This window comes from Anguilla rostrata, chromosome 17 (assembly GCF_018555375.3).
Source record: "Anguilla rostrata isolate EN2019 chromosome 17, ASM1855537v3, whole genome shotgun sequence".
Taxonomy (NCBI): domain Eukaryota; kingdom Metazoa; phylum Chordata; class Actinopteri; order Anguilliformes; family Anguillidae; genus Anguilla; species Anguilla rostrata.
In genome coordinates this window covers 10601405-10627424 of record NC_057949.1, presented here as the reverse complement: position 1 = coordinate 10627424, position 26020 = coordinate 10601405, and the positions used below count along the sequence as shown (strand labels likewise).

Sequence of the window (26020 nt, the reverse complement as noted above, 5' to 3'; positions counted from 1 at the left end):
ACATTGTCACCAGGCCATTTGTTTGTACATAGCATTTTTATTTGAACAGAAGTCTTTATAGCTATCCAACCTGAGTAAACTGTGTGTGTGTGTGTGTGTGAGAGAGAGAAAGGGAGTGTGAGAGTGAGTGAGTAAAAAAATCTGTTTTAATCATTAATTAGCAAACACTTAACAAAAAAAATAATTATACACCACTCTGTTAACTACCACATTAGCGTTCAGCACAAACAAAACATGTGCTTCAGGATGGTTTAAATGACTAAATCTGTGCACTATGGATCTTTGCCATGAATATTCCTTAAGTGTCCTTAAGCGGAGAAGGAAGATTACATGTACGCAATCACATTACACAATTTTAATTCATGTCAACAAAATATTCAGAATTTTGCATTGCAAATAAAAATGATTTTATTACTTGCCTATAGCCTAATTGGGGAGAACTGGCTATATCTGATGGTATTGAGAATTATGTGAAAATAGGCTAATTTGCTTATTTTCGTTTAATGATGTCAACGTTGAAGCTGTGCAGATACACTTTTATTTTTTTTTAACTTTATTTTTAAATTGCAATTAGGGCTACAAAATACCAGCATTGTTGCCGTAGAAATATAACACCAGGGTAGGCTCACGCACCGTATGCCACTGGTTAAATCAAGTGCTGCAATAACCTACTTGTTTTTTTGCAGCGCTAAATAAAGTGACTTTGAAATCGTGGACGTCTTTCTAAGTTTATGCTCCTTCAATTAGCCATTGTTGTTTTCTGTGTTTGGTTGTAATTGTTGTAACTTCCGTGTTTTCAGATCACAACCACAGAATCTGAACTTGTGTTTTCCACTGGCATGAAGTGTCACTAAACAAACAGTTTGAAGCGGCAGTGAGTGTACACACATTTGTATGTGGCACCGTATGTCGTGGTTTGGTTTCGGCGGAGTTCCCTTTCTTATTAAGCATACTCCCAGCTTGACTGAGGGGGCAAGTGAATGGGCCAATGAGATGAGCACACAGTGTTCATGGGACTTGTAGTATCATGTAGCATCAGCTCAAATTGAGTTAATTATTTCAGATGCCTTTTGTGAACTACAATGTACTGAAAGGTCACCCGCCGAAGTTGCTAGTTAGAGTGACGGAGTTACACGCCACTGCCGAATTCTACCCACATTTGGCGATAGGCGGGTCTTCATGTCAAGCCCTGGTCCCCAGGCTTCTCCTCAGTGCTCCGACATCATTGTTTCAAAGTGCTCCCACTAGGCCCAGTAGCCAATGAGAAAGACGGCAACGGACATGCATACAATGAGGTTGCCGTTGACGAAGTGCCTCATGTTCGGATCTTCCTCCAGCAAGCACGTGGTATCCACTGGAAGGGGCGGGGCTTGGGGACAAGACCCCGTCTCCTCGCGCTCCATCCCGCACACCCACAGGAAGACAGACTTTAGCCGGGAGACGCCCCCTACCTTGCCATCCACTGTGGAAAGGGAGCCTGCCAACAGGAAACCAAAAATTAGAGTCACATAGTCACTCAAAGGGTGAGATTTTGAATCCACAAAACAGTAATTACAATTAGCTTAAATACCAAAGGTTCCCAACCAGGGAAGCTAACCACACTGCCTGCAGCAGACACAGTGCTGTAGAACCGAAGTGTACACCTCGCTTGCTTATGCACCCGTGTGATTTTAGCTGGTGCACTTACCAGTGCATTTGCTTTATGAGTCACTCTGGATAAACAGTATAAAGTACGAAGGCGTAATTACATTCAATCAGCGAGGGATACTTGGGTGGTGTTCTTGGCTTAAAGGGATAGTTCACTTCTGGACAGTTTCTTAAAAATATTGTTTCAGTTTTAGTGTATGTTTTTGATTGGCCTAGACGTTTTCTTTTGCGGATCGAAGTACAACTGAAGTACAACAAGGGGCATCCATGGATTTGTGCTTTAAAGCAAGAAAATACACTTCCACCAACTCCAAAGCAGAATATAGCGATGTTATGCCTCCAGAGGTTGTACATGTGCATAGCACCTGATTATTTTTCATAAAAACAAGTTCATTCTTATTTTCAGTTGGAAGTATTTCCAGGCAGAGACTACTGTAACACAATATAAAAATGAATATTTATGCTTATAATTTGAGTACACGCTATAAAATGTATAAAACTGCAAAACGTTCTTCCTTGAGAGTTAATTTGTGCATTTTTTTTTAAACCACATACCCATGATTACCCCTATACCAGCCATTGTAAAGTTGGTGAGTCATCAGAAACTTCAGTAAATATCTAAAATTTCACCTCATTGCACACAAAAATGTATAGGCGGATCAAAAACATACACAGTAACTGAAAGAGTATCAAAAATCTAGGAAGTGAGCTATCCCTATAACAACTGGCAAGCAATTTCACATGTCATTATGGCAACACAGCCAGGGGGGTACAGGGGATCAGTATAGAATTACAGGCTGGGGTTTCTAGCAGGGTCCTGACCTGGCTCAAGATCTGTTTTCAGCAACATTCAGAAGAAAAATAACTATTTGTGTGTGGATCCGATTCGTAACACATTCGGTTAAAACTTCTCAGGGATCTGCAGAAGTATTTTTCTGATTTTACCAGCATTTAAAGTGGACTGTTCCTGACCAAGATTAAGTGCCATGATCAATTTGGTATAGGCCATCAGGTTTAACTAGAATGTAGGGCTGCACGGCATATTGAGTCACGCTTTTTTTTAAGTGTAACAAGAATAACTGTCGTCATGGGGCATATTTTTTTTTCTTTAATCAAACCTTATGTGGTAGTAAACAACCAAAACGTCAGAGGTCAAGTGAAAAGCTTCCGGAAAAAAACAACGTCACTGATATCTATTGGGTGCTGATAAGACAATCAGCAGCAAGGTCATACAGCTTCTGTGATCATCTATGTAATTTGTTTTTTTTTCCAGTTTTGGTTGTTTACTACCGTATCAGGTATGGTTAAAGAAACAAAGAAAAAACATGGTCGCCTGTATGTCCCATGGTGGCAGTTATTCTTACTACATTTTTAAAAACCTGGATTCGATACATCATGCAGCCTTACCTGTAGGCTTTAGGAGCGAATCTGCCATCTGCCTGTAACTGAGGTGTCTCATCCGAACAAAGAGCAAACCACCAGCTGTAAAAACTGACGATGTGTAAATAAATAAAAGCTGTAAGGATCATACTTAAGACCCCCCTGTGTAAGAGTGTCACTTCGCTGTCCAATAATGACGAGAGAACGCACCCCTCTTCACTTGGTCAGCATCTCCACTGCTGTTCTGCTCCTCCTCTGGAAGCTTTGATTGGCTCTGCTCCACGGAGATCCCCGCCTCCACACTCGCGCGCCTCTTCTTCACGCTGTCAAACCGCGTGGACCACGTCAGCCCACTGATCTACAGCCGACAGGGGAGGGGAGGTGAGGACCGGGTGTCTGTACAGCAGGCTGAGGGTTCAAATCCCAGGAGGGACTGCTGGAAGCTGCAGGTTTACTTATCTTGTTAGAAATACATTGTTTTTTATGCAAATTTACAGATGAAAGCTATCTAATGTGAACGTAAGCAAGTGCACAGGTGTGTATGGGTATATCTGTTTTCCGTGTGTGTATGTGTGTGTATACTCTATGTATGAGCATATCTGTCTGTGCGTGTATGTTTTGTATATGTATGGGCATATCTGTGTGTGTGTGTGTGTGTGTGTGTGTGTGTGTGTGTGTGTATGGCCATATCTGTGTGTGTGTGCACATGCACGTTGCTGCCTCACCCACCTGGTCTTCAGACGGTTTCTCGGTGGCCAGGCTTACGGCGACAGTGACGATGATGGTGACGAGCGACAGGATCATGGAGAAGTACAGGTAGTGCACGTACTTCACCACCTCGGGCCGGGAGTCCGTCTCGTGGCACAGCGGGATGGGGTACACGAAGTCCAGGACCAGCCGCACGCAGCCCATGAACAGGCCCACGATCAGGCCCCAGAAGGCCCCCTGTGTGAGGGCCAGAGACCACGGGGGGGTGAACCCTACAGCCATCCAGATTACAGGCTCCTTTACAGGCTCCTCACACCCTGCAGTCACCCTGCAGCACAATCTGCCCTACAGACCAAGCAGGTCACACGTCTGCTCAACAGGCAAAAATGCCCGTCTGGCCAGCAGGGGCTGCTAGTGAGGCATGGGGCGCTGTAAACCCTCCCCATCCCTGGTGGCGCTAGAGCCAACTACGTTAAGAATTAGTTGCATCTGAATTCATATTTGGGGTTTAGTCGATAGAGGGGCTTTCTAAGTCACATTGCAAATTATGATTAATTGATGGATCTTGATATTTTAGTGTGTTTCTTTGTCTCCCAATGACATCATAATAGCTCAAATTGCAGAATTTTAATGCAAATCTCTTCCATCAGTTTTGGACACCATTTTTTTCTGTTTTCTCTTTCTCGCTCTCTCTGTCTCTCCATTTCTCCGTCACTCCCTCCCTCTCTCTCTGTCTCTCTGTCTCTCTCTCTCACATGCGTGTGCACACACCATCTCAGTGGTCCTCTTCCAGAAGCATCCGGCCATGAATACCATGCAGACAGGCGGCTGCAGGTACGAGCTGATGGACTGTATGTAGATGAAGAGCTGTCCTCCCTGCGCAGCCTGGATCAGTGGGATCCACAACACCGACACAACCACCAGAACCAGCACAAACACCCTGCAAAGAGCCACAGACACACTGATACAGCACAAACACCCTGCAAAGAACCACAGACACACTGATACAACACACACACCCTGGAAAGATCCACAGACACCCATACAGCACAAACACCTTGCAAAGAGCCACAGACACACAGATACAGCACAAACACCCTGCAAAGAACCACAGACACACAGATACAGCACAAAAACACCTGGTAAAGAGCCACAGACACCCATACAGCACAAACACCTTGCAAAGAGCCACAGACACACCAACACAGCACAACCACCCTGGACAGAATCACAGACACACCCATACAGCACAAACACACACATGCACACACTAGGGCTGCATGACATATGGAATCAGGTTTTTTTTTTTTTTTTTTTTTTTTTTTAAAGAGTATAACCCCCCCCCCCCCCAAACTTTAAACTTTAAAAAAGAAAAAACGTCACTTATTCGCCTCATGGCAGTGGTTATTCTAATTAAGCAACAAAAAAAATGTGATTTTATATATTGTGCATAAACACTCACACTCACCAGAACCAGCACAAACACCCTGTATAGACCTGCAGACCCACTGATATCACACACACAACAATGGTGACAATACATGGATGCAGAGGTATGGCGAGAAGCGCGGGGGTGTAAAGTCACCTGCCCACAATCATCAGCTCCCATTCGCTGGCACCGTGGCGCAGGCTTTTCCACACATCCATAGTGAAAATGGTGCTGGAGCTGTTAAAGATGGACGTGAGGGAGGACATTAGAGCTGCTAACATCACTGCCATCATCAAACCCCTCAGACCTGAGAGCGAGACAGAGAGAGAGAGAGAGAGTAAAACAAGTAATTATCAGTAAAAGTTCGATAAAATTAATTAGTTAAAGTATTAGTAAAGACTTTTACTAATGCTTTGCATTGCTGATGCAGCAATAGTGTACCAGTACTGTACAAGGTCAGTAATGCTTATTCAAATTTTGGATGGGGAGCACAAATACCAAATTTTAATGCAGATTGACCACTTGATGGTGCTATAACAGTCAGTTTAAATTGAAATTATTGAACAATCATAACTCCGGCACTGTTTGACCGAGAGACCTGAAAACATTGTCAGTAGATGTCCTTCCTCACAAAGAATAAATCTACCGCAAAGAATCATAAAACCAACATATTGTATTGTCTGAAAACAGTTAAAATACCTCTCCCCCTACAAAAATTGCCTGATTTGCATGAAAATAGGTATCTGGCCTAATCTCACATAACTTTCATTGGCATTACTTTTCTAAAGGTTATTTCAAAATATGGCTGAATGACAATCCAATGAATGGTCAGTGGGCGCTGCTCATCGCAAAAATGCTAATAATTCCACAACTAAATCAACATAAAGTTATCAAACTTGACTGTAGGATCAAGATTCCAGCCTTAAAGTTTTAGCCCAAACCAATCACATGGAGGCACTATAGAGATCCAAATATAAAGAAATATTCAAAAATTCACTCTGCATCAGAAAGGCCCTAAGTTGGTCCACAATCTCAGTGGGAACATATGCATGTAAAGTTGGTGTCCACCATTAGTGTGTCAAAAAGTTTGCTAACTGTTGCCAATGCTGCTTGGACCCCGGAAATTGCAGCTTGCAGCTATATTTATCATCCTTACTATTCATTTTTTGCACATACTTTTTAAATTCCTATATTATTATTTATAAATCCTGAATCAGAGGAATGTTCTTGTTTTCATGTGTGGTTACTGTTCATTTGTTTCTAGTCTTCGATGTTGTGTATAGTTCAGTGTTAGATATGTTTGGTTTAATACTGTATGCTTTGGCAAAGCAAAAGTTGGGTTTTGTCATGCCAATGAAGAAAACTGAACTGAAAGAGAGGAAGAGAGAGAGAGAAATGTAACCTGAGGGTAGGAGCTCCATCACTAGTTTTGGGTACGCGATGTCTGTGCACCCAACAGGGTTCCCACACACCTCGTTGCATATGTCAGGATCCGCACACGCCACCTCATCTGGAACAAAGGAGCATGTCCAGTGGGCCACTGATATTATCACAGATTCAACAGACCCACCAGATACTCTGCTCCATATTCTTAACATTGAAAGTTCTGTCAGCCTACCACTGAAGCCAAAGCATTACAATTTGATACTTCCTTTGAAAATTATTTAAGGGATGTTACTAAGAACAATATGGCAGACAATGGTCTGGTACAGTAATAGAGCAATAAAACCTGAAACCCCCTGTAGTTAAGAAGCAATGCGGAGGGAAGAAACACAGGAGCTGAGCATCTGGTGAGCCTAAATGCAACTGTGGTATTATTACAGGGAACAGCCTGCGGTAGCCTTTACCTGAGAAGATTAAACCAGGGGCTTCCTGGTTTAGTTTCAAGACGTTCCTAAATTAACTCCCCTCCAGCTGAGGACACCTATCTCTATAAAATGACTAACTTTTACAGCCACGATATGCTGCAACACTGTGCCTGATAATCATACCAGCATATGGAAGCATAGCTAAAACAGGACATCATTTATTATTTTAATACACTTACAATGACAAATTACCATATCAATGTGTCATAAATTGCATCATAAATTGTGAGTCATGCAGCCAGTGTGTCTGGCTTTTGGCGAACTGGGCCACACTGCACTGGGAACAGCGCACTGCTGATCAGACCACTGATCTTACCCGTGAAGAGTATCCTGCTGATCATCCCAGGCAGAAGCATGATAAAGAAAGGCATGATCTTCAGGTAGGAGGCCAGCAGGGAACCGCCCTTGGCGTGGAGCAGGTTCTTAGCTGCCAGAGATCGCTGAACAATCACCTGTACCAGAGTAATCATAAAAAAATAACAGCAATTAGACATAATTAAGTAATAAATGAAAGATGGAAGAAAAGATTCAGCTCAATAAAACTTTATTGCCTTAGGGCAATTAGTTCAGGCCTACAGTACCTCACACGTGGACAAGTGACATGCTAGAAGAGGAAGAATATGAATAATAATAATAATCATCATAATCATAATAATAACCACCTGATCTGTGCACCAGTACCAGATGGAGGGGATAGTCATCCCAATTATGACCCCTGGCCAGGGGAGATCAGAGGTCACGGGGTCACGGAACAGCCGGAAGGCGTCGGCGCGAGGGATGCCGCAGGTGGTGTTGGGGTCTCTTATTTCGGGGATCGCCTCCGGGTACTTCTCCAGGAGGGCATCCCAGCCCCCGACCTCCGCGAAACCTGCAGGCAGTCAGCAGCAGAGGGTCCCGTTTCACACCACACCGTTTCACTGACCGCATTTATTCAGGACGCCGCAACAGAACACTCAGCAGGCTGCTGGTTCAAATCCCAAAATGAGGCATAAAAACACACAGCCTTAAAAATCAATAACATGTAAACCTTACACCTGCATTAAGGAAACAACTGAACACACCTGACTAATCAGAAACACCAGAAAAGCATATTATGGTTCCCTGAAATGGGAGGACTACGTATAAAAAGCGCTGTAATTTCTAAATTGCGAAACCAAAATGTATTATAATACCTTTTAACAAAAGGCAAAAATGAGCACTTTCACCACACGTGAATTGTTTGACTACAAGTCAAAAATTGTATCTTTATGGAGATGTTTGTGATGCTAGTTAATGTTCAGCCCACGGATGTGACTGACTTGAAATCACTCACTGAATCCCGTGAGGATTATGGCTCCTATCAGCATGATGACGGTCTGCAGGGTGTCCGTGTAAATCACAGCCGCCAGACCACCTGAAAACACACGTGTGCCTCAACACACCGACAGTCCAACGGTGTGGCGCATTGCCACAGCGACAACAGAAATCTGAAATTCAGCCTTCTGATCTTTAATCCGGGACACGTCTTCACAAAAATCTATTGTTATTGGCAAAGGCTAGCATGAATACATAAACCATTTACAGGCTTAACTAAATTAACAGGCTAGTTTGCAGCAAACCTATTTTTGAGTTCAGTGAGCAGTTAGTTTTTCTTCTTACTTGGGTTACAAGTAAAGAGCAAGCAAGCCTCTTCCATGTTATGAGGCCAGTCTATACATATTCATCCTAATAAAAAGCATGGACATTGCTAGACACGCTGTATAGCAGAGTACACCTCATGTACAGCCAAGAAACCAGGCATATAATTGGTGGTAAGACACATTTGGCTAGAGGTGTGCAGTCACATATTAATCGATGTAGTTACTCATTTATTTGATTGATAGGGACAAAGGTACTTTTTGGAGCATGGATGTCAGTGCATATAGTGCATACAGCAGAAAGACCTGAGAGGGGCCAGTTTAGGCCCCGGACAGGTGAGGCGGTTACCGCACCTGCCACAGTGTAGACGGCGGTGATGACCAGCAGCAGAACCACAGCCAGGTACAGGTTCCAGCGCAGAGCCTGCTGGATGAACACCGCTCCTGCGTACAGATCCACCTGCACGCGGGGGAGAAACACACCTGAACACAGCACCTAACATGGGTGAATGGGTTTGAGTTTTCTTCCTCAGTAAATACATAGACGTATAATTTCATATGTCAAAAAATTAAGTAAAATAAAAAAATGTTAGCTGAATCAGTACAGATGACACAAAGCACACGGTGGTACTCTGTTGGATGACAGGAGAATTAACATTTTTTTGTGGTTTTAAAAATTAGTTTCTTAAACCTACCGATATTTTTGTAAAGATATAAATAAATAAGTACAAAACGGCAATATACATCTGGATCCTCTTCCCCCCAAATCGCCTCTGCAAATATTCTGGCATTGTTGTCACCTGCAAACAAAAAACAGACAAGCAAACAGATAAGTAACCCATCAGACACGAGGAATCTGACCCCTGGATTACAACGCTTAGATTCCTGGAGCCGCTGGTGTCTTGGAAAGACAACGTAACCTCGGTAACATGGTGTGATGCAATGACTTACCCGTGAGGCGATGTAGATGGGGAGGAAGACCCAGCCTAGCAGCAGCACGATCAGCATGCCCTGTGGTACAGCAGAAAAAGCATGTTAGTGCCTCCTGGACGAAAGCCCACCTGCCCTACATCACAGATTACCCTCAGCACAGGGGGGGGGTTTCCCCAACTTTAGGACACGGTCCCTGAAATGACCGCCCCACGGCTCCGCGTCACCTCAATCGATCGTTTTACTTTCGGAAGCTTCGTCCAACACCTACTACAGGCTATAATGCAGTGGCTATTTTAGTACATTCAGTGCAATATAAATATACAACAATTAAACTGATAGCAAGATTGCCAAGGATGCATAAACAGGACAAGGTTTATTTTAGCAAAATGGACAAAATATTTAATTTGGGAAATGTGGAAATCTAATCAAAATATTCAAAAACTGAAAAAACATTATTGTGAGAAACTGTTTTTCAGTTTCTGGATATTTTGTAACACTACCCTTGACTTAAACCACTTAGAGACTTATGGCAAGCAGGGTTATGTTCCAAAAGGAATATTCCTACACATATTCAGTACAGGGTAGTACATGTACATGTTTCCAAGCAAGCTTATGAGAATACAGTGTCATACTTCTGGATTTCTTGCCATTTATTATTACCGTTCATTCTTATTTCTAATATATCTACTTTAAAAATAGCACTAGCACTAGCGCGTACGTGTTTCTGAACACAGACACACAGGCTCGTTTAAGTGTGACTTCTGAACGCTTGCCGTGTAAAACCAGACCCGTTCCCTGGGTTAGTCATTCTCCGAGACGTCGACGCATCTTACGTTCCACTCGTAGGCGGTGGCGGCGATGCCGGAGGCGGCCCCCGACCCGGCCAGCCCGATGAAGTGGCCGCTTCCCACGTTGCTGGCGAAGAGCGACGCTCCCACCTGTAGCGCGGCAACAGACAGGAAGAGGCGGCATGGCAAGTCATCACATCAGTATTTATGTCATTATCGCAATCGTTCGTGATCCTGAACTGGGTCTTCATCATTTAAATTGATGGTATTTTAATTGCACTTCCGGGCAAACGTGCCAGGGATTTGAACCCTCAATCCCAAATTACACAATGACATGAAATCTGATGCCTCCCACATCTTACCGGCCACCAAACCATGTTCTTCCCAGCAAGGAAATACCCATCCACAGTGCTCCTCTTGGTCTTCCACATTGACTGAAAGGGAAGAATAAGATTATACACAGCCTCCAAATTATTTTTCTGGGTATTTTCATTTTAATAAGGACTCGCAATGCTTGAATATGAGGGCTAGTGTGCACAACCTGAAACTGCCCAATCTAAGAAGCAATTTAGGGAGAAGTACATTTTAAATCGGTTTAAATCGCAAATGAAATTAAATCTGCCCATACTTAAAACAGTTTCAAGAAACAATAGAATACTGACTCCTGAGCAAAATGTCAGGTAATCTACTACTTTAGGACAGCTTTTAATGTTGTATACGTGTTGAATGTGTTTATTGTATGTGTAATGAGTAGCTGACATGCTACAACCTTTCCCTGCCTGCCTCCTAGCCAAGTCTTAAGGACCGCAATGGAAATATGTCATGTCAATCAATCAATCAATCAAGAAACAAGTATTATAGACATCCAGACAACACATATAAAATTAATGTAAAACAAAATTTAAAAAATATGAAATAGGAGGGAATCTAATCCATTTTCATTTGTTTTTGCCACAGATGTAACAGCTGAAAATGGAAGCTCTGATTTCTGGCAATTTCTCACTAACCCATCAACTGGGGTAACATTTCGTAAGGTGCCTTTAGCACATAGCACTATTTCACGAGTTTCGAGTGCACTTGGTATAACTTACCCACAGTCCCACAGCCATCACAAACACAAAGTACAGGACTAACACCACAATGTCAGAAGGTGCCAGAAAATTGGGGACCGCTGTTGCATTCTGGGTGGGGGTGGGAAAGGGGGTGGTGGTGTGGGTCTCCATTGGGTCAAGGGTCAAAGGTCACAATCGTAGGAAATGGGTCCAAAGGAGTGTGCTGGTATGTGACACAACAGCCTAACACAAACCCAAGCATCAGTCTCCAACCTGAAACAGAGCATGTCAACAACTGTCAGTGATTACATATTTGATGGATATGATTTAACAGCAATGTCTCAAGCTCTTGTGAGCAGAGTTACAGTTCCTCATTTTGGCGGGTTTTGTACGGTTTAATGTTTTGATCATCTTCTCTAGCAGTTTGGAATTGATGGACTCTTTCCTTACCAAAGCTAACACTTTGGAAGGGGGATACAAAAGGCACAAAACTACACCCAGAGATGACACGTGTAAATATGTAATAAAACTGAAGGAAGGCATGTACTGAGGTCCAACAGCAATATTGCTTAGTTGTGCTGCATCTGATCAATGATTGACAAAGGAAAATTCTCGCTTTCTGGTCTGACAGCAGCAGCGAAACAATTCTACACAGAAAAGTTGCAGTGCGTTTAGCTTACTAATCGCATTACTAGAATGAATAAAAGCTAAACGGACTGCATTAGAGTCTATGGAGAGCTGCAGAACCAAAGAGAAAGTGATGTCTTTACCAGCTCCCTGTAAGTACATCCTGTTATACTCAAAAGAGGTGTACAGATCACATTCAGTGACTCACTGAGAGTGAATACGCATCCTTTTTCCACTTAAAATGTGTCAAAAATATTAAAATGATACATGCCCGACTAACTGAATTAAAAACTCAAACAGAGCGCAAGGATGAAAAGGTTAAATAAAACACTGGCTTTAACAGACATGTAATCACTGATTATGAAGATCCCAATGTAACTTATAAAAACATTATATTCAATACAACTCAAATGAACTATTCCATTCATCCGTTTAACTCATGTATAAGTTCACGTTTTTGTTATGAGCACTGCGACTGATTAAAAAAAAAAATGTCCAAAAGTTTAAAAGCCTAACCAGGGACAAGGTTTGAAAATTAGCTTTGGCTAATTTTAGCTTTTTAGAAATCCTATTGCATCTGCCACTTGTTTTCAACCTGTGACAATGTTAATATGATAAATAAACAAATAAGACACAGATAAATCAGCAAATAGGAAAATAAGCATCATGATGAATCCCTGACCTGAACATTTATTTTGTATAGCAACATTTAAAAACAAGTTATAGTGCAACACTTCACAACTCACACTTTCTAGAAGGAATTTATTAAAATCGTAAAAAGCCATTTGAGCCAATGAGAAAAGTTTTTCAAGCGTATTAAAGCAGCAAATGAGACATGTTAATGTTTTCTCAGAAATATACATTAAAGTAAAATGAAACAATCTAAAGATAAACTGTTGCACCACCTCCACACGCAATCATGTAAAAAAAAAAAAAAAAAAAAATCTTACAGGAGAAGTCTCCATGGACAAGTTTGCAAATCCAATATAAACATATTTTGCACTGCTTATGCATATTCCACGGTCTACATGGTATAAAAAAAATTGTGTTCACTGAGCTTGAACTTGCAAAACTGAGCATTTTTACACTGCAATTTCGAGAGCCAGGACCGTAATGGCTTCATTGACGTTCTGCGATGACAGTTTTGAAATCACTTCTTTCCCTCGGTAAGAGAAAATGGAATGCTGGATTTCCCAGGCATAGCCCACTCTTTTTCAATCAGGCATAGTAGCAGAGATCTGACTCACCTCTTGCTTGTGGGATGATTTTCAGTGTCTCATCTCTGCCCTGATAATTGGCATCGCTCGGGTTTAATTCCGAGCATTCACCTCGCCAGGAAACGCTTCTAGAATTTTCATCCCTGTATTTGTGAGGTCACGCTTTTGAGCCGTGGATCAAACTCCACTGATTGCTGGCACATTGTGCAATTTTACACATGGTTAAAGTTTAAGTGCTTTATTGTCAGCTTGAAGGAAACAACAGAAAAGCACGTCGCGTGAGGACATAGTCATGTAGGGTTATGCTCAACAAACAAGTATCGTAGGACTATAGCATGAATTAAAATATAATCCGAAGCTTGTATTACTGCTTGTGGAGTTTTTTAATGAGCAGTTTTTTTCCAAAAGGGCTAATTTGTCCATTCCTGCTTTGGTCTTCTAGAGTGTAGTTGCATTTCAAAGGTGAAAGGGCAGCACATGTTCTCCATCTCTCATACTCCATCCCACACACAAAACAGGGGAGATGAAGATTGGTGTCTGACTCCAAAGACGCATTTATTTCTGGTAGCGCTTGCTGACAGTATTGTCTGTACAGCGTTCACCATACAAAACTGATTTATTGCTACCGACCAATACAGAGCAGCTTTACAATGAACCACAAACACATTCACTGTGGGGAGGTACTGGGCCTGGCAAACACGGTCACCTTAAAATAAACTATATGCATGATAAAGTGTTTCATTATTAAATAGTCTCCTGAATACATAAACAATAAAAATAATTTTTAAGTCTAATTCTTACACATGCACACATTTACATAATTCATCAGTGGTTATAAGACAACAAAAGAGGCAACAATACTTTTAAATTCACTAACACACTGATGCTACTGTTTTTAAAATGCTGGCTTTTGGTCGATGAGTCATCCACAAACGATCTCTTGAGTCACTGGCTTTCAGGCGGTCAGAGTTTTCAGTGTGCAGTATGTTCTTAGCAGCTGATCCTGGATCAGAATAGATATTTTACACTAAGAGTTTGTGGGCTAAGTTGGGATATGGGCAAGCTGATGGATATGTTCTCATGGGTAGACACAGGAGGCTAAAGTGGGAGCATAGGTACCAATGGCTCTATTCTCCCCTCTACCCATTGTTATCAGGAGGAACAACGACTGTGTGTGGCCATGTTGGGAAAGTACACCACACCAAGTCAGCAAGAGGAAGCAGTTCATAGGCTGAAAGTGCAACTTCCTGCTTATACAGTACCTGTGGCCATAACACACGTGTTTGTAATCTCTGATTAGTGGTGTGGTGGTGGGGGTATGAGTTTATGATCTATATTAGGGCTGCATTTCACCACCTGTCACAGATCCCAAAAGCACATGCAAAATCTGAGGGGAAACTATGCCAGTCTTGGATTTCTATGTGTACTTGCATAAACTGTGCCAGTCTTGGATTTCTATGTGTACTTGCGTAACTGTGCCACTCTTGCACAGCTTTTTCTCTAATTTAATAGAAATAATTATTTATAAGAACAGTAGCCAATGACTATATTTTCCAACTTATGATAATTTTACAGTATATTTAAACAATCATTATTAAAAGTGTACTTCAGCTAAATATTCACACTGCTTCTGTTTACACAGGAAATGTATAAACTTACATCAGGAGAGATAGCCTTCTACTAGGACTAGGCACATGTACCTAAAACAGAACGATTTCTATAGCTTCTACAATCAGCGCCAAGCATATACATTCATTGTGGTGGTTTACAATGCATGTAATCATAATTATTTTGTAATTATTTCATACACTGTATGTGAGATGTAATACTGTAATGTTGTCATATTGCATCAACCCTTCTCTGACTAAATTTGAGTCATCAGCCCACACACATCCATCATTTTCTCAAAACCTATGCACCATGCCAGATTAATGTAACCACTGCCCAGAAAACCAACCACCCCAACTTACCCCCTCCCCCCCAAAAAAAAATCACATAGGTCACAATAACATAATTCCAGGAGCAGCCCAAGTAATTTCAATCAATCAACACTGCTTTTCACGATTAGTCCATCCTCCAATCTGATGCCGTCTGATGACCTCAAAGCCCCATGTAACACGTTCAGTTTGTGACACAGTTCAAGACACAGCTTTAAGAAATTATATCTACATTCAGGTTATAGAGGACAAGGAGAAAGTAATACTCAATATCTAACTGGTACCTTATATCGAATAAATAATAACTTTAAAGTCATGAGTCCGTAAATCGTCTTCAGGTCAAAAAACAGTGAGATTATATTTTTAGATAAATGTTCTTGCAGTCCAAATTGGGCTGGCAGGTAATTCACCTCATAACTAGTCAGTTACAGGTCTGGCACCAAATAATTTTGCCCAGATTACAGGTACTGACTGTACATTACTTTCTATTAGGCTTATCTTTCCATGTTGAATAAAACGCAATTACCTTTTAGTATTTCGAAGACAACATTGATTCAGTAAATTATTGAAGTGCATTCCTTTGTTTTTGATAATGACATTTCCATTGTTCCGACTGATTATTTTGTTGGAAAAAAACGCTTCCATGGTGAATGTTTTCCGTTTACTGGTGACATGGGTCCTACTGCAGCCCACAGGGTTGTGTGATCTCTGGATCAGATCGTGCTCTGTTGGGTTGTTTCAGTGTTTAATGACCAGGTCCTGCTGCGGAACTGTTGGGTCGTTTCTGTACCTCATAGTGACTAGGCGCTGTTGTGGTCCTTTTGGCACGCAGGCCTCGGTGGGGTACAGGGGAATGGTTGGGTGGCCTCACCAGGCCAGCGGAGAGGGAGAGGCCAGTCTGGGGCTCCTGGGGCTCCTGGGGTGCTCTGGGGCCTGGATCTCATTCAGCGCCCTCTGCAGGTAAAACATGCACAGCTGATCAGCAAGGCCACACAGTCTGAACAAGGACTGAGAATCGCAGATTACATTGCATTTACAGTTGCATTTAGAGTTGCACACAGCTAAACAAAATACAGTTGATCACTGGCGCTGCAGCAGGAAGGTGAACACTGCCCTGGAGGGGACAACGTGCCAGTTCTCCAGACTCAAGAGCAGCTACACTCATCTTCACACAATGTGTGTGGTTTTACCATGGGAAACATGTATCTCAAATAAAATAACTATTTAAGTGTAATATACTGTACTATCACTTCTAATAAAAAAGGTATCAAACTTCCGTCTATCTACATCCAGTGTGACAGTCCATGAAACAAAGTACTGATATGCCGTTTTAAAAAAGGCTCCTCAACATCGGGGATCTCTAACTGAAATCCTGGAGGTCCACTGCGTCTGCTGGTTTTTGATGAGTCACTGATGACTAAAGCAGGTGTGGGCAATTCCGGTCCTGGTGGGCCGAAGTGTTTGCGGGTTTCTGTTTCCACAAATGACTCTTGTTAAATGAGCCAACTGGCTGTAAGCACCAACACTGGCTCACTCGTAGACTAGATCATGGTAAAACAGGGACAGAAGAGCAGTCGTCGGCCGTCATTCCCTTATCAAAAACGTAGCTAAAATGTCAGATGGTGTAAATGTTAGAGCCAATTAAGTCACTGAGGCCAAAGGTTGGCATGGAAACCAGAAACAGACATGGCCCTTGTTGTCCACCTCTGGACTAAAGAGTCGGCACACCTTGTTTCCAGGGCCTAAATTGGGTGCTGATTAAAAGGAAATCACGAAAACTAGCAGAGTCCTCCAGGACTGGAGTTTGAGACCCCTGCTCCACATCACTCAGTGTGACAAACTGAGGGGTTATTTTCACCAAGTGCTCCAGGGAGGAAACCGGGTGCATGCTTTCACCTGAACAGAGCCTGTTCTTACTCGGGTGTTTTTCTGTCGACACGCGTGCTTCCTCGCTCACCTCAAACTTGCCGATGAATTCGGTGAAGATGCCGAAGAAGCTCTCGGTGGTGGTGGCACTGCTGTCCTCCCCGAAGAAGGAGGCGGCCTTGCAGAACTCTCCCATGGCCCTCTGCTGCAGCGACTCCAGCGACTGCACGGCCGGGTGCGTGTTCTCCAGGAAGCCCTGACGCGCGCCGTCGTCAAGGAAACCCAGCGCGAGTGTGTGTGTGTCAATGACGGTGTCTGTGTGTATACGTGTGTAACCATGCGTGGGTACGTGTGTGACTGCTGAATGCAACATGCGTTCTTGAACGTATGCCTTTGTGTATGAGACAGACAATGTGTGTGTGCGCACGCACCTGCGAGCGAATGCGTAGAAGGATACACTCATCACCGCGGCGAAGCGATCCTCGGGCGTGGCTGGCATCGTCTGACAGGCGGCTCTGATGTCACGGACGGTGTCCTGGAGATCGTTCAGGTCTGTGGTGATGGTTTTCTGATTAACTGCAGGGAGACACAGGTGTAAAGACCCATTACATATTACCTGAAATATCAGTGGAGAAAGGGGGGCTGTGTGGTGTTGGTTTCTGGGTATGTAGTTCAGGGTGTTTGACTCAGGGTTCAGGTTTCAGGGTCTGGGGTTCAGAATTCTGAATGTGGGGTTTGGGATTCAGGATGTAGTGTTCAGGGAATGGGATTGGAGTGGGGGTGGTTCAGGATCCAGTGTTCAGGGTGTGAGATGCACTTTTACCCTTAGCAGCGAGCGATACGGTTGTCAGGTCCTTGGCAAAGCCCAGAACATCAGGGAAATGTTGGCTCAGGGATTTGACGAGGATGTGCAGGAACGTGGACTTCCCGTCCACTGTTTTGGTGGTGCCGAGCTGTGGGGGAGTGAAAATGCCATTACGGTCACAAACTGCTCATCTAAAGGTGACGATGTCACCACAGCTGCTGGTTGAACCACTAGCATTCTAAATGCTAGGCTAATGGCACACAATGCATGGCATTACTGTCCAAATACAGAATACCGCGACAGGCACCCATAATTCCAAAGTAGTAGCGCTGTCAGACAAACCTCGGTGAGGAAGTTTATTTTGAAGCCTGTGGTCTTGTTGGTCTTCGGCTGACCGTTGTTCAGATAATTCCCCATGGCCAGAACAAACTAGAGAATGGGAGAGAACAAAAGCAACTAAGTGGAAGTGAGACCCAGCCAGGACAAGGCAAGTGGAGCAGAACAGAGGAGCTCTGAGCAGTTAGAAGACAGTGACATCATGAAGCTCAGAATGGGTGGAGCCACTATGAGCTGTCAATCCCTGACTTGTTCCAACAAATGAAATAGTTTTGCTCTCCACAGCAGAACATCTGGTCAAATAAGTGATTTTCTGATAGAATATAGCCCACCATTTTGGGCTTATTTAAACTTCACTCTCAAACAAGTCACTTAGACACACTGCATACAATATCTAGAGAGATAAGCCCATAAAACCAGACTCTCGTCATGAGACTAAATAGCTATTTACAACATCAAACTCCTCATGGTGTTAAATAGAGCTTCCTATTGGCTTTCCCTTTTATGAGTCGCACAGAGAAATTAGACATTTGTCATCCCCAAAATAGATCTTTACAGGCCCCACGTCACTTTGTTGTTGTTATTCTGCTTATCAAACCTGTACTGTGAACAGAACTCATTTTCAACTTGACAATAAAATATCTGGATGCCATAAAACTCACTGTGAAAAATCCAGTGTCAAAGGTATGTCAACAGACAATGAAATAAGTTTGAGTCACTTTGATTTGAGGCCCTACAGACAGAGGCAGAGGGCGGTCCTACAGACAGAAGCAGAGAGAGGCCCTACAGACAGAGGCAGAGGGCGGTCCTACAGACAGAAGCAGAGAGAGGCCCTATAGACAGAGGCCCTATAGACAGAGGGAGAGAGAGGCTCTGTAGACTGTGTACCTCCAGGATCTTGGCCAGTTTCTTGCTTGTCTGAAGCTCCAGGGAGGCATTATAGATGCACTCATAGCCGGCCTTCATCTCCTCCAGCTTCTCCTGGAGAGTGGTCTTAAAGTGCAGGCTACGCAGACGAGTCTTATACTCGGGCACGGACAGCATCTGGATATGCAAACACACACACACACACACACCATTAACACAGAAACAAAACACACACACACAAACACACACCATTAACGCAGAAACAAAACACACACACACACACTATTAACGCAGAAACAAAACACACACACACAAGTGCCTGCTGTGTGAATAAGCAGCGGTCCCTGTGCGGCCCCACCTGCAGGACGAACTGGTCGGGCTCGCTCAGCTTGTGCGGCTCCGCACCGTACTGCTGGTACTGCTTGACCTCGTCCTCGTCGGGCGAGTACAGCAGCAGCTGCTTCAGGTGGGCGGGCTCCAGCCGGTCTGCGCTCATGCTCATCAGCACCTGCCGCAGCTCCGCGGGGGACAGCTTCAGGTGCGCAATCAAGATGGCTGCCGGGGTCAGAGGTCAGGGTGTCAGAGCAATAAGCGTAAAGAGCTGGGGGCTCCGAACTTGATTTGCACTCTGCACCACCCCCCTCCCCACTTCATTGGTTCAATGATCCCCTCCCTCTCCACCTTAGCTCATGTGTGCCCAGTGGTGCAAATGGCTGATATGGGCCACTGAGGTGGGGGGGATGGGTACACATCAGTGGTTGAGGCGAGTCTCTTCCCTTCAATTCTGCATCCGGTGAAGCCACACTTACTGACAGAGCAGCCAAAGGCACAATTTCACAAACCACCATAGGTCAACATGAACAGCATTTTATAATAATTTAATATTTACAATAATCTATTAATGGCAGACATACTCACAAGTGTTGTAGGCTTTTTTATGCGAGAGGATCTCGACCACGTCTTTCTTTTTGAAAGTCTCGGACTGGGGGACTGCTGTTTCTGGAAGAGAGACTGACACATTAAAGCACCTTGTGAGGACGTGTTCTCCCACCTCCGGCACAACCACGCACGCACACACACACATATGCATGCACAATGCACGTACACACGCACATATGCATGCACACATGCACATAAATACATACACACACACAGGTCATTGCAAAGACCAAGCACGAATAGCCACCTAGTGGACAATGGCAGGAGTGACATTTGGCACTGGAGAGTAAGTGTGAAGTGTGTGAGAGAGAGAGGACATAAAAAAAGAAAAAGGAAATGTAGGAAGAGGTAAGAGAGAGGGAGGGACAGAGAGGAGGAGGATTAGAGAAAGAAGGTGAGCGAAGGAGACAAAGAAGGAGAAAGAGAGACAACAAGGACACTTCCCTCAAATTCAATTTGGGGGACAAATTCAACTCAGTGCAATGGAATTAAACTTGATTCAACTGAGGCTCCTGCGCCTCTGTGGTGAGAAGTGAGCGCACACATCTGACAGTGACACAAAAGCTGTGAAGTAGGTCAGAGAGATGCTTCCAGCTATGCTGCTGTTACCATTTGTCCAGGCCTGTCCCAAGATACATTAATCAAAAGCTATTTTAAGCACTTGCCAGACTGTAAATATGGTACAAGCTGCATGTACACCTATTAAACAACAGGGGGCTCTCTTACTCTCATATGGGGATTTCTCATATGGTGAGTTTTACCATGGAGTGACATAGGTATGCCCAAATACTCACATGCTCAAGCTCATGCACATACTGTACATACACACACACACACAAGCACACATATTCTGGTAGAGTACATGACAGAGCGCACACTCAGGTTCATGTAAAGGCATGACACATTTAAGCACGTGTGCGCATGCACACACTCATCCATTACTCACTGGCACTCTTCTGTGTTCCAAAGTGGAGCTCAAGGTCCAGGTACTTCACCATATCACTCAGCTTGTCATAATCAGAGTCCTCACCAAGCTGCGAACACAAAGAGAAGCAGTCAACCCCAACCCCTGGGGCAGTGGTATGGTGCCTTTCATAGATCCTCCCCTTTAGTTAAACATCTGAGGGAGCATTTAAAGCATGGTTTACATCAGGTCCCCAATGGTCCTCAATTAAAAAACTAACTGTACAGAAGGTATCATTAGAGCTCCCCTGAATACAGGCAATTAAAAAAACTATACAACCAATTCACCCATCTACTTAAAATAGCAAACAAGAGATACTTTACCAACAAGCTTAAAGAATCTTCTATGATAACATTACATCCCCAATGAAGGTCATCAATTTGCGCTTGAATAAGAAAAGGACTTCTATCTCCCAACCCAATGCTCTGATGGTAGTACAACATTCCCTTGATCCTTATGAAATCTCTAGTGAATTTTATCATTTCATTACAGTGGTCATGCTAGCCCATGGAATGCTGCACCTTTGGAATGTAGGACAATTTCAAATCTGTGTTTTACACTAATTCACTGAGCCAGGCAAAGTGTTTCAGAGCACTGTGCCTTTAACTGAAACAGCAGTTTGAGCAAAAGAAGTCCTGCAATGTCTAATACGGCAGATTCTGTTTGAATTATCAAGTGCGTCAGTGCCAGTATATTGAAGCCTAGCTATAAATGTATCAAACAGGGGTGGGACTACGTTGTTTAAACATTTAAACATAAGCTTTACATAAGAGAAATTTATAAAATTGTCAACGCTGAGAAGATTATGTTGCTTTCAAATATTGTGCTGATGATGCATCAGTGGTTTCTCAACCAGGACTTTGACAGCTTGATTATAAAGAGATATTAGAGGTTTTATGGTGGAGGCTGATGCCAGGGACCAGAACTTTCTTAATATCAAAAAAAGGGAACCAACTACAACCTTTGTCTTCCTCAGTAAAACTTTATATTTTCTAGTAAATAGCAATTGGCTAGTTCTGTTGAATGCCTGGGTCTGAAACTGATTTGGATACAAAAAATGATTTTCTTATTAATTATTAATTGTTGTGCTACTATGTTTTCAAGGAGAATGTTGGGAGAATGGCTATTGGTCTATTTGCTCCCAGGTTAGCAGCACCTGCCTTGAAAATGGGACTAGGAATCAGAGCTGTTCTCCAATTATCAGGGATATTTCCTGAGGTGATGGCAAAATTTACAAGATGTATTAATGTTATAAAAGATGAGTGCTTCTTCATGTTCAAGTATGGATCATCGCCTTCTGTAATTTCAAAAAAAGACATTGGGCTATCAGCGTTTATTGAAAGCAATGTATTTGTTTCCTGCCTTTCGGAGCTTTTTTCTGTGTAAAAAATGCAGAATTCTGCATCAGCACGGCCATTGCTTTAGTCACACTGTTTCTTCAATGGTAGTCCATCAAACAGGAAAGCACAACATCCTTCACAAATTAAGTTTATGGAAAGAGGGCAAGGTTCTTGAATTAGATGAACAGAAAAATGATCTTCATTAAAATAATAGCAGAAGCAGAGTGTCAACATAAAAAAAATCCCACACAGATCTTTATCAGGGTTCAGACTGGCCAGGGGAGTCAATCTGAACCTTGAAATAAAAACTGAATGACTTTAAATGGCCCTGGCAGTGTTGCAGGTGTGCTCTGGAAGACTTACCTGTCCCCAGATGGTGCCCTCGGAGTTCTCCACCTGCTCCCAGCGCAAACGCTTAACATTCATGTGGTTCGAGTCCGTGTGGTTAGGGCCGGGCAAGGGGGGCGGCTCACATGGGGGTGGGAGGGGCGGAGGTGGTGGGGGATTGGACGAATCGGACAACTGGTCAGAAGGGCGGGCCTGGCATGAAGAGAATGCGGACTGCAGGGGCTCAATTTGGAGACTCTCAGGAGTCTGGTGCGCTTGCTGAGCTTGGCGAGTTTTCTGCATTTGCTGGAGTGGATGGCTTTGTTGAGTGGGCTTAAGAGATTGGTGCCGTTTGTGAGTTTGGTGGGTCTGAATACTCTGGTCAACCGTCTGGTGCATTTGTTGAGCTGGTTGAATTGGTTGATTTTGAACAACCTGGCGAGCCTGAAGGGCTTGGTGTATTTGTTGCGCTTGCTGCTTAAGTTGAGCTTGGAGAGCTTGGTGAGATTTTTGGGCTTGGTGCATCTGCTGAATTGAATGGCTTTTACAAGTGGCCTCAGGGGATGGATGTTGTTGATGAATTTGATGAGCCAGATCTGTCGGTTTAGTTTGCTCAGAATGGTGAGCTTGTTGCTTTTGATAGGATTGGTGAATTTGCTGGAGTGGGTGGCCTTGCTGAGTGGGCTCAGGAGATGGGTGATGTTGGCGAGTTGGTTCAGGGGATGAATGACGTTTGTGAGTCTGAGGAGTTGGTTGAATTGGTTGAATTTGCTGAGATTGAGTTTTTTGAGCTTGGTGTATTTGCTGTAGTGGGTGGTCTTGCCGAGTAGGCTCAGGAGATGGGTGATGTTGGCGAGTTGGTTCAGGGGATGAATGACGTTGGTGAGTCTGAGGAGTTGGTTGAATCGGTTGAATTTGCTGAGATTGAGTTTGTTGGGCTTGGTGTATTTGTTGAGTTTTTTGAGCTTGGTGTACTTGCTGTAGTGGGTGGTCTTGCCGAGTAGGCTCAGGAGATGGGTGATGTTGGCGAGTTGGTTCAGGGGATGAATGACGTTGGTGAGTCTGAGGAGTTTGATGAATCGGTTGAGTTTGTTGGGCTTGGTGTATTTGTTGAGTTTTTTGAGCTTGCTGTATTTGCTGGAGTGGGTGGTCTTGCCGAGTAGGCTCAGGAGATGGGTGATGTTGGCAAGTTGGTTCAGGGGATGAATGACGTTGGTGAGTCTGAGGAGTTGGACGAATTGGTTGAATCTGCTGAGATTGAGTTTGTTGAGCTTGGTGTATATGTTGAGTTTTTTGAGCTTGGTGCATTTGTTGAGTTTTTTGAGCTTGGTGGGCTTGGTGCATTTGCTGGAGCAGGCTTTGCCGAATGGGCTCAGAAGACAGGCGACGTTGATGAACCTGTTGAGTTTGTTGACTCTGTTGAGCTTCTTGAGCTTGTTGAATTTGATGAGCTTGGTACATTTGTTGAGCTTGTTGAGCTTGGTACATTTGTTGAGCTTGTTGAGCTTGGTAAATTTGTTGAGCTTGTTGAGCTTGGTAAATTTGTTGAGCTTGTTCAATTTGATACATTTCTTGAGTCTTTTGAGCTTGGTGAGAGTGCGGCTGAGGCTGCGAGGGTTCAGGAGATGGCTGCCGCTGACGACCCCCCTGGGGGTGAAGCTCCTGGAGAGGCCGTCCAGGCGAGGCAGGCTCTGGAGAGGGCCGTGCCGGGAGGGACTGGTGGGCTCGGTGGCCTGGATGAGCCTGCTGGGTGTGGCTGTGCGTGGCCGGGGTCACAGGAAGGGATGGGAGAGACTGGTGGGGGTGGGGGTGGGGGTGGGGGTGGTGGCTCAACAGCTCCTCCTTTGTGGGCAGGACCTTGTGCAGGGACTGGCGGTGGGGTACGGAAGAGCGGCGTGGCGGAGGAGGGGGAGGGACCGGGTGGGGGTGGCGGCGCTGGTATGGCATCTGCATTCTGGGAGCGTGCTTGGGCTCAGGAGGGGTGATGCTAAGGGGAAGGGGGGGGTCATTGAACATGAAGGGCGGGGGAGGAGGTGGGGACTGAGGGGGTGGAGGGATGTGCTCCGAGCTGGAGGAGTAGGTGAGGGAGCTGGCGTCTCCGCCCCCACCACCCCCACTGCTGCTGTGGCACTCGCTTGGGCTGCTCAGGTCATGTGACAGGAAGACCGCCTCTTCGTCTTCATCCTCATCCTGGAAGCTCATCTGCGAGACATTTGGAAAATTTGATCGTTATTTAGGTGTTCAATTGTCTTTATTCAACTCTTTATTCTACCACTAGACACTATTGCATCTTTTTTAACAATTTTGTTGTTGTGGCATATTTTGGGTAGTTTGGGTTGTTGTTAGTCACTTTTGAAGGCTTCTAATATAACGTATTTGACATTTTTGATAACTTTTGCTGGGAGAACCCGGCTGTAACTTATTTCTTGATTGGGAGGATAGATGTCTTAAAGTGGCAGTATGGGTGCACAAAAAAGAAAGGACAATTAATGATAGATTTGATATTATATGCAGTGGTGGATGCTTTTCTGTGTTTTTCTGTTAAACTGTCTGACACTGGAAAAAGAATTTGCACTGAATTGAATAAATGAAAAAGTGGTCTCTGACTTTTCCTAAAGTACTGCAGACAAAATACACATGCCTTGCACAACAGGATGAATGTAAAAAAGCCATGTCATGACCTTGCATCATTTGTTGTTTGTAAGAGTCACTATTTAAGCTCTAGTCTATATTTTTTTATTCATTTACTTCTTTATAATTTCTTCCCAATAAGAATGTCTGGAAGGCTTAAATTTGATCATTTTCCGGCCAAAAACCGTCAATTGCAGACTGGGGCGTCCTACCTCCTCGTAGTCGTTCTCAGGAGACAGGAAGTCATCCACAGAGGCGATGTGATGGCCTAGCTGCTCGTTCAGGGCATCCAGGAACTTGCTTGTGTCGATGCTTTGAGGGGGGCGGGAGAAGGTGAAGCGCTTCCTGCGGCGAGAGGAGGGGCTAGGGGGGTAGTCCAGGGGTGGCGGCGAGGGCGGGGGACTGTCCAGACTCATGTAAGGGTTGGGCTCTCCACCCTGCGAGTAACACTGGTACTGAGGGTCAGACAGATCCTCCTCCCAGGGCATGGGGGGCCCCGAAATATGACTTCCTGCAAGGGGACGGGAAACACCGTTGGCCAGCCTGCAATGTGTGTGTCTGTGTGTGCGCATGTACATATGCAGTTGTGTGTCCCTGTATCAGTGTGCAGTGTGTGTGTGAGTGCATGTATATATGCAGGTGTGTGTACCTGTATCAGTGTGCAGTGTGTGTGTGAGTGCATGTATATATGCAGGTGTGGGTACCGGTATCAGTGTGCAGTGTGTGTGTGTGTGTGTGTGTGT

At 44.1% G+C, this 26020-nt stretch overlaps 2 protein-coding genes across 4 annotated transcripts in view; both read right to left on the bottom strand.

Annotated features, from left to right (window-relative positions):
• Positions 1-128: 128 nt before the first annotated feature.
• Positions 129-15898, bottom strand: slc5a11 (solute carrier family 5 member 11). Its single transcript, XM_064316230.1, has 16 exons — positions 13296-15898; positions 11461-11694; positions 10732-10803; positions 10415-10519; positions 9600-9659; positions 9344-9448; positions 9003-9108; positions 8345-8425; positions 7695-7900; positions 7349-7484; positions 6567-6674; positions 5321-5471; positions 4507-4675; positions 3757-3972; positions 3238-3385; positions 129-1477 (listed from the first exon to the last, which is right to left on the bottom strand). Exons 2-16 carry the CDS (start codon positions 11590-11592, stop codon positions 1245-1247), a joined length of 2028 nt encoding a protein of 675 aa, XP_064172300.1. The 5' UTR covers positions 11593-11694; positions 13296-15898; the 3' UTR covers positions 129-1244.
• Positions 15899-15907: 9 nt separating this feature from the next.
• Positions 15908-26020, bottom strand: part of LOC135244032 (delphilin-like) — a 41944-nt gene continuing 31831 nt past the window's right edge. For 2 of the 3 annotated variants that reach the window (XM_064316226.1, XM_064316225.1), the window contains exons 15-25: positions 25490-25788; positions 22683-24848; positions 20962-21049; positions 19995-20087; positions 19435-19631; positions 19098-19253; positions 18216-18302; positions 17892-18021; positions 17526-17644; positions 17160-17324; positions 15908-16156 (exon numbers count right to left, since the gene is read on the bottom strand). In XM_064316226.1, coding sequence (XP_064172296.1) covers positions 16070-16156; positions 17160-17324; positions 17526-17644; positions 17892-18021; positions 18216-18302; positions 19098-19253; positions 19435-19631; positions 19995-20087; positions 20962-21049; positions 22683-24848; positions 25490-25788 — 3587 coding nt within the window. In that variant the 3' untranslated portion in view covers positions 15908-16069. The remainder of the gene's footprint in view (positions 16157-17159; positions 17325-17525; positions 17645-17891; positions 18022-18215; positions 18303-19097; positions 19254-19434; positions 19632-19994; positions 20088-20961; positions 21050-22682; positions 24849-25489; positions 25789-26020) is intronic. The other variant, XM_064316227.1, reaches the window with a different exon arrangement.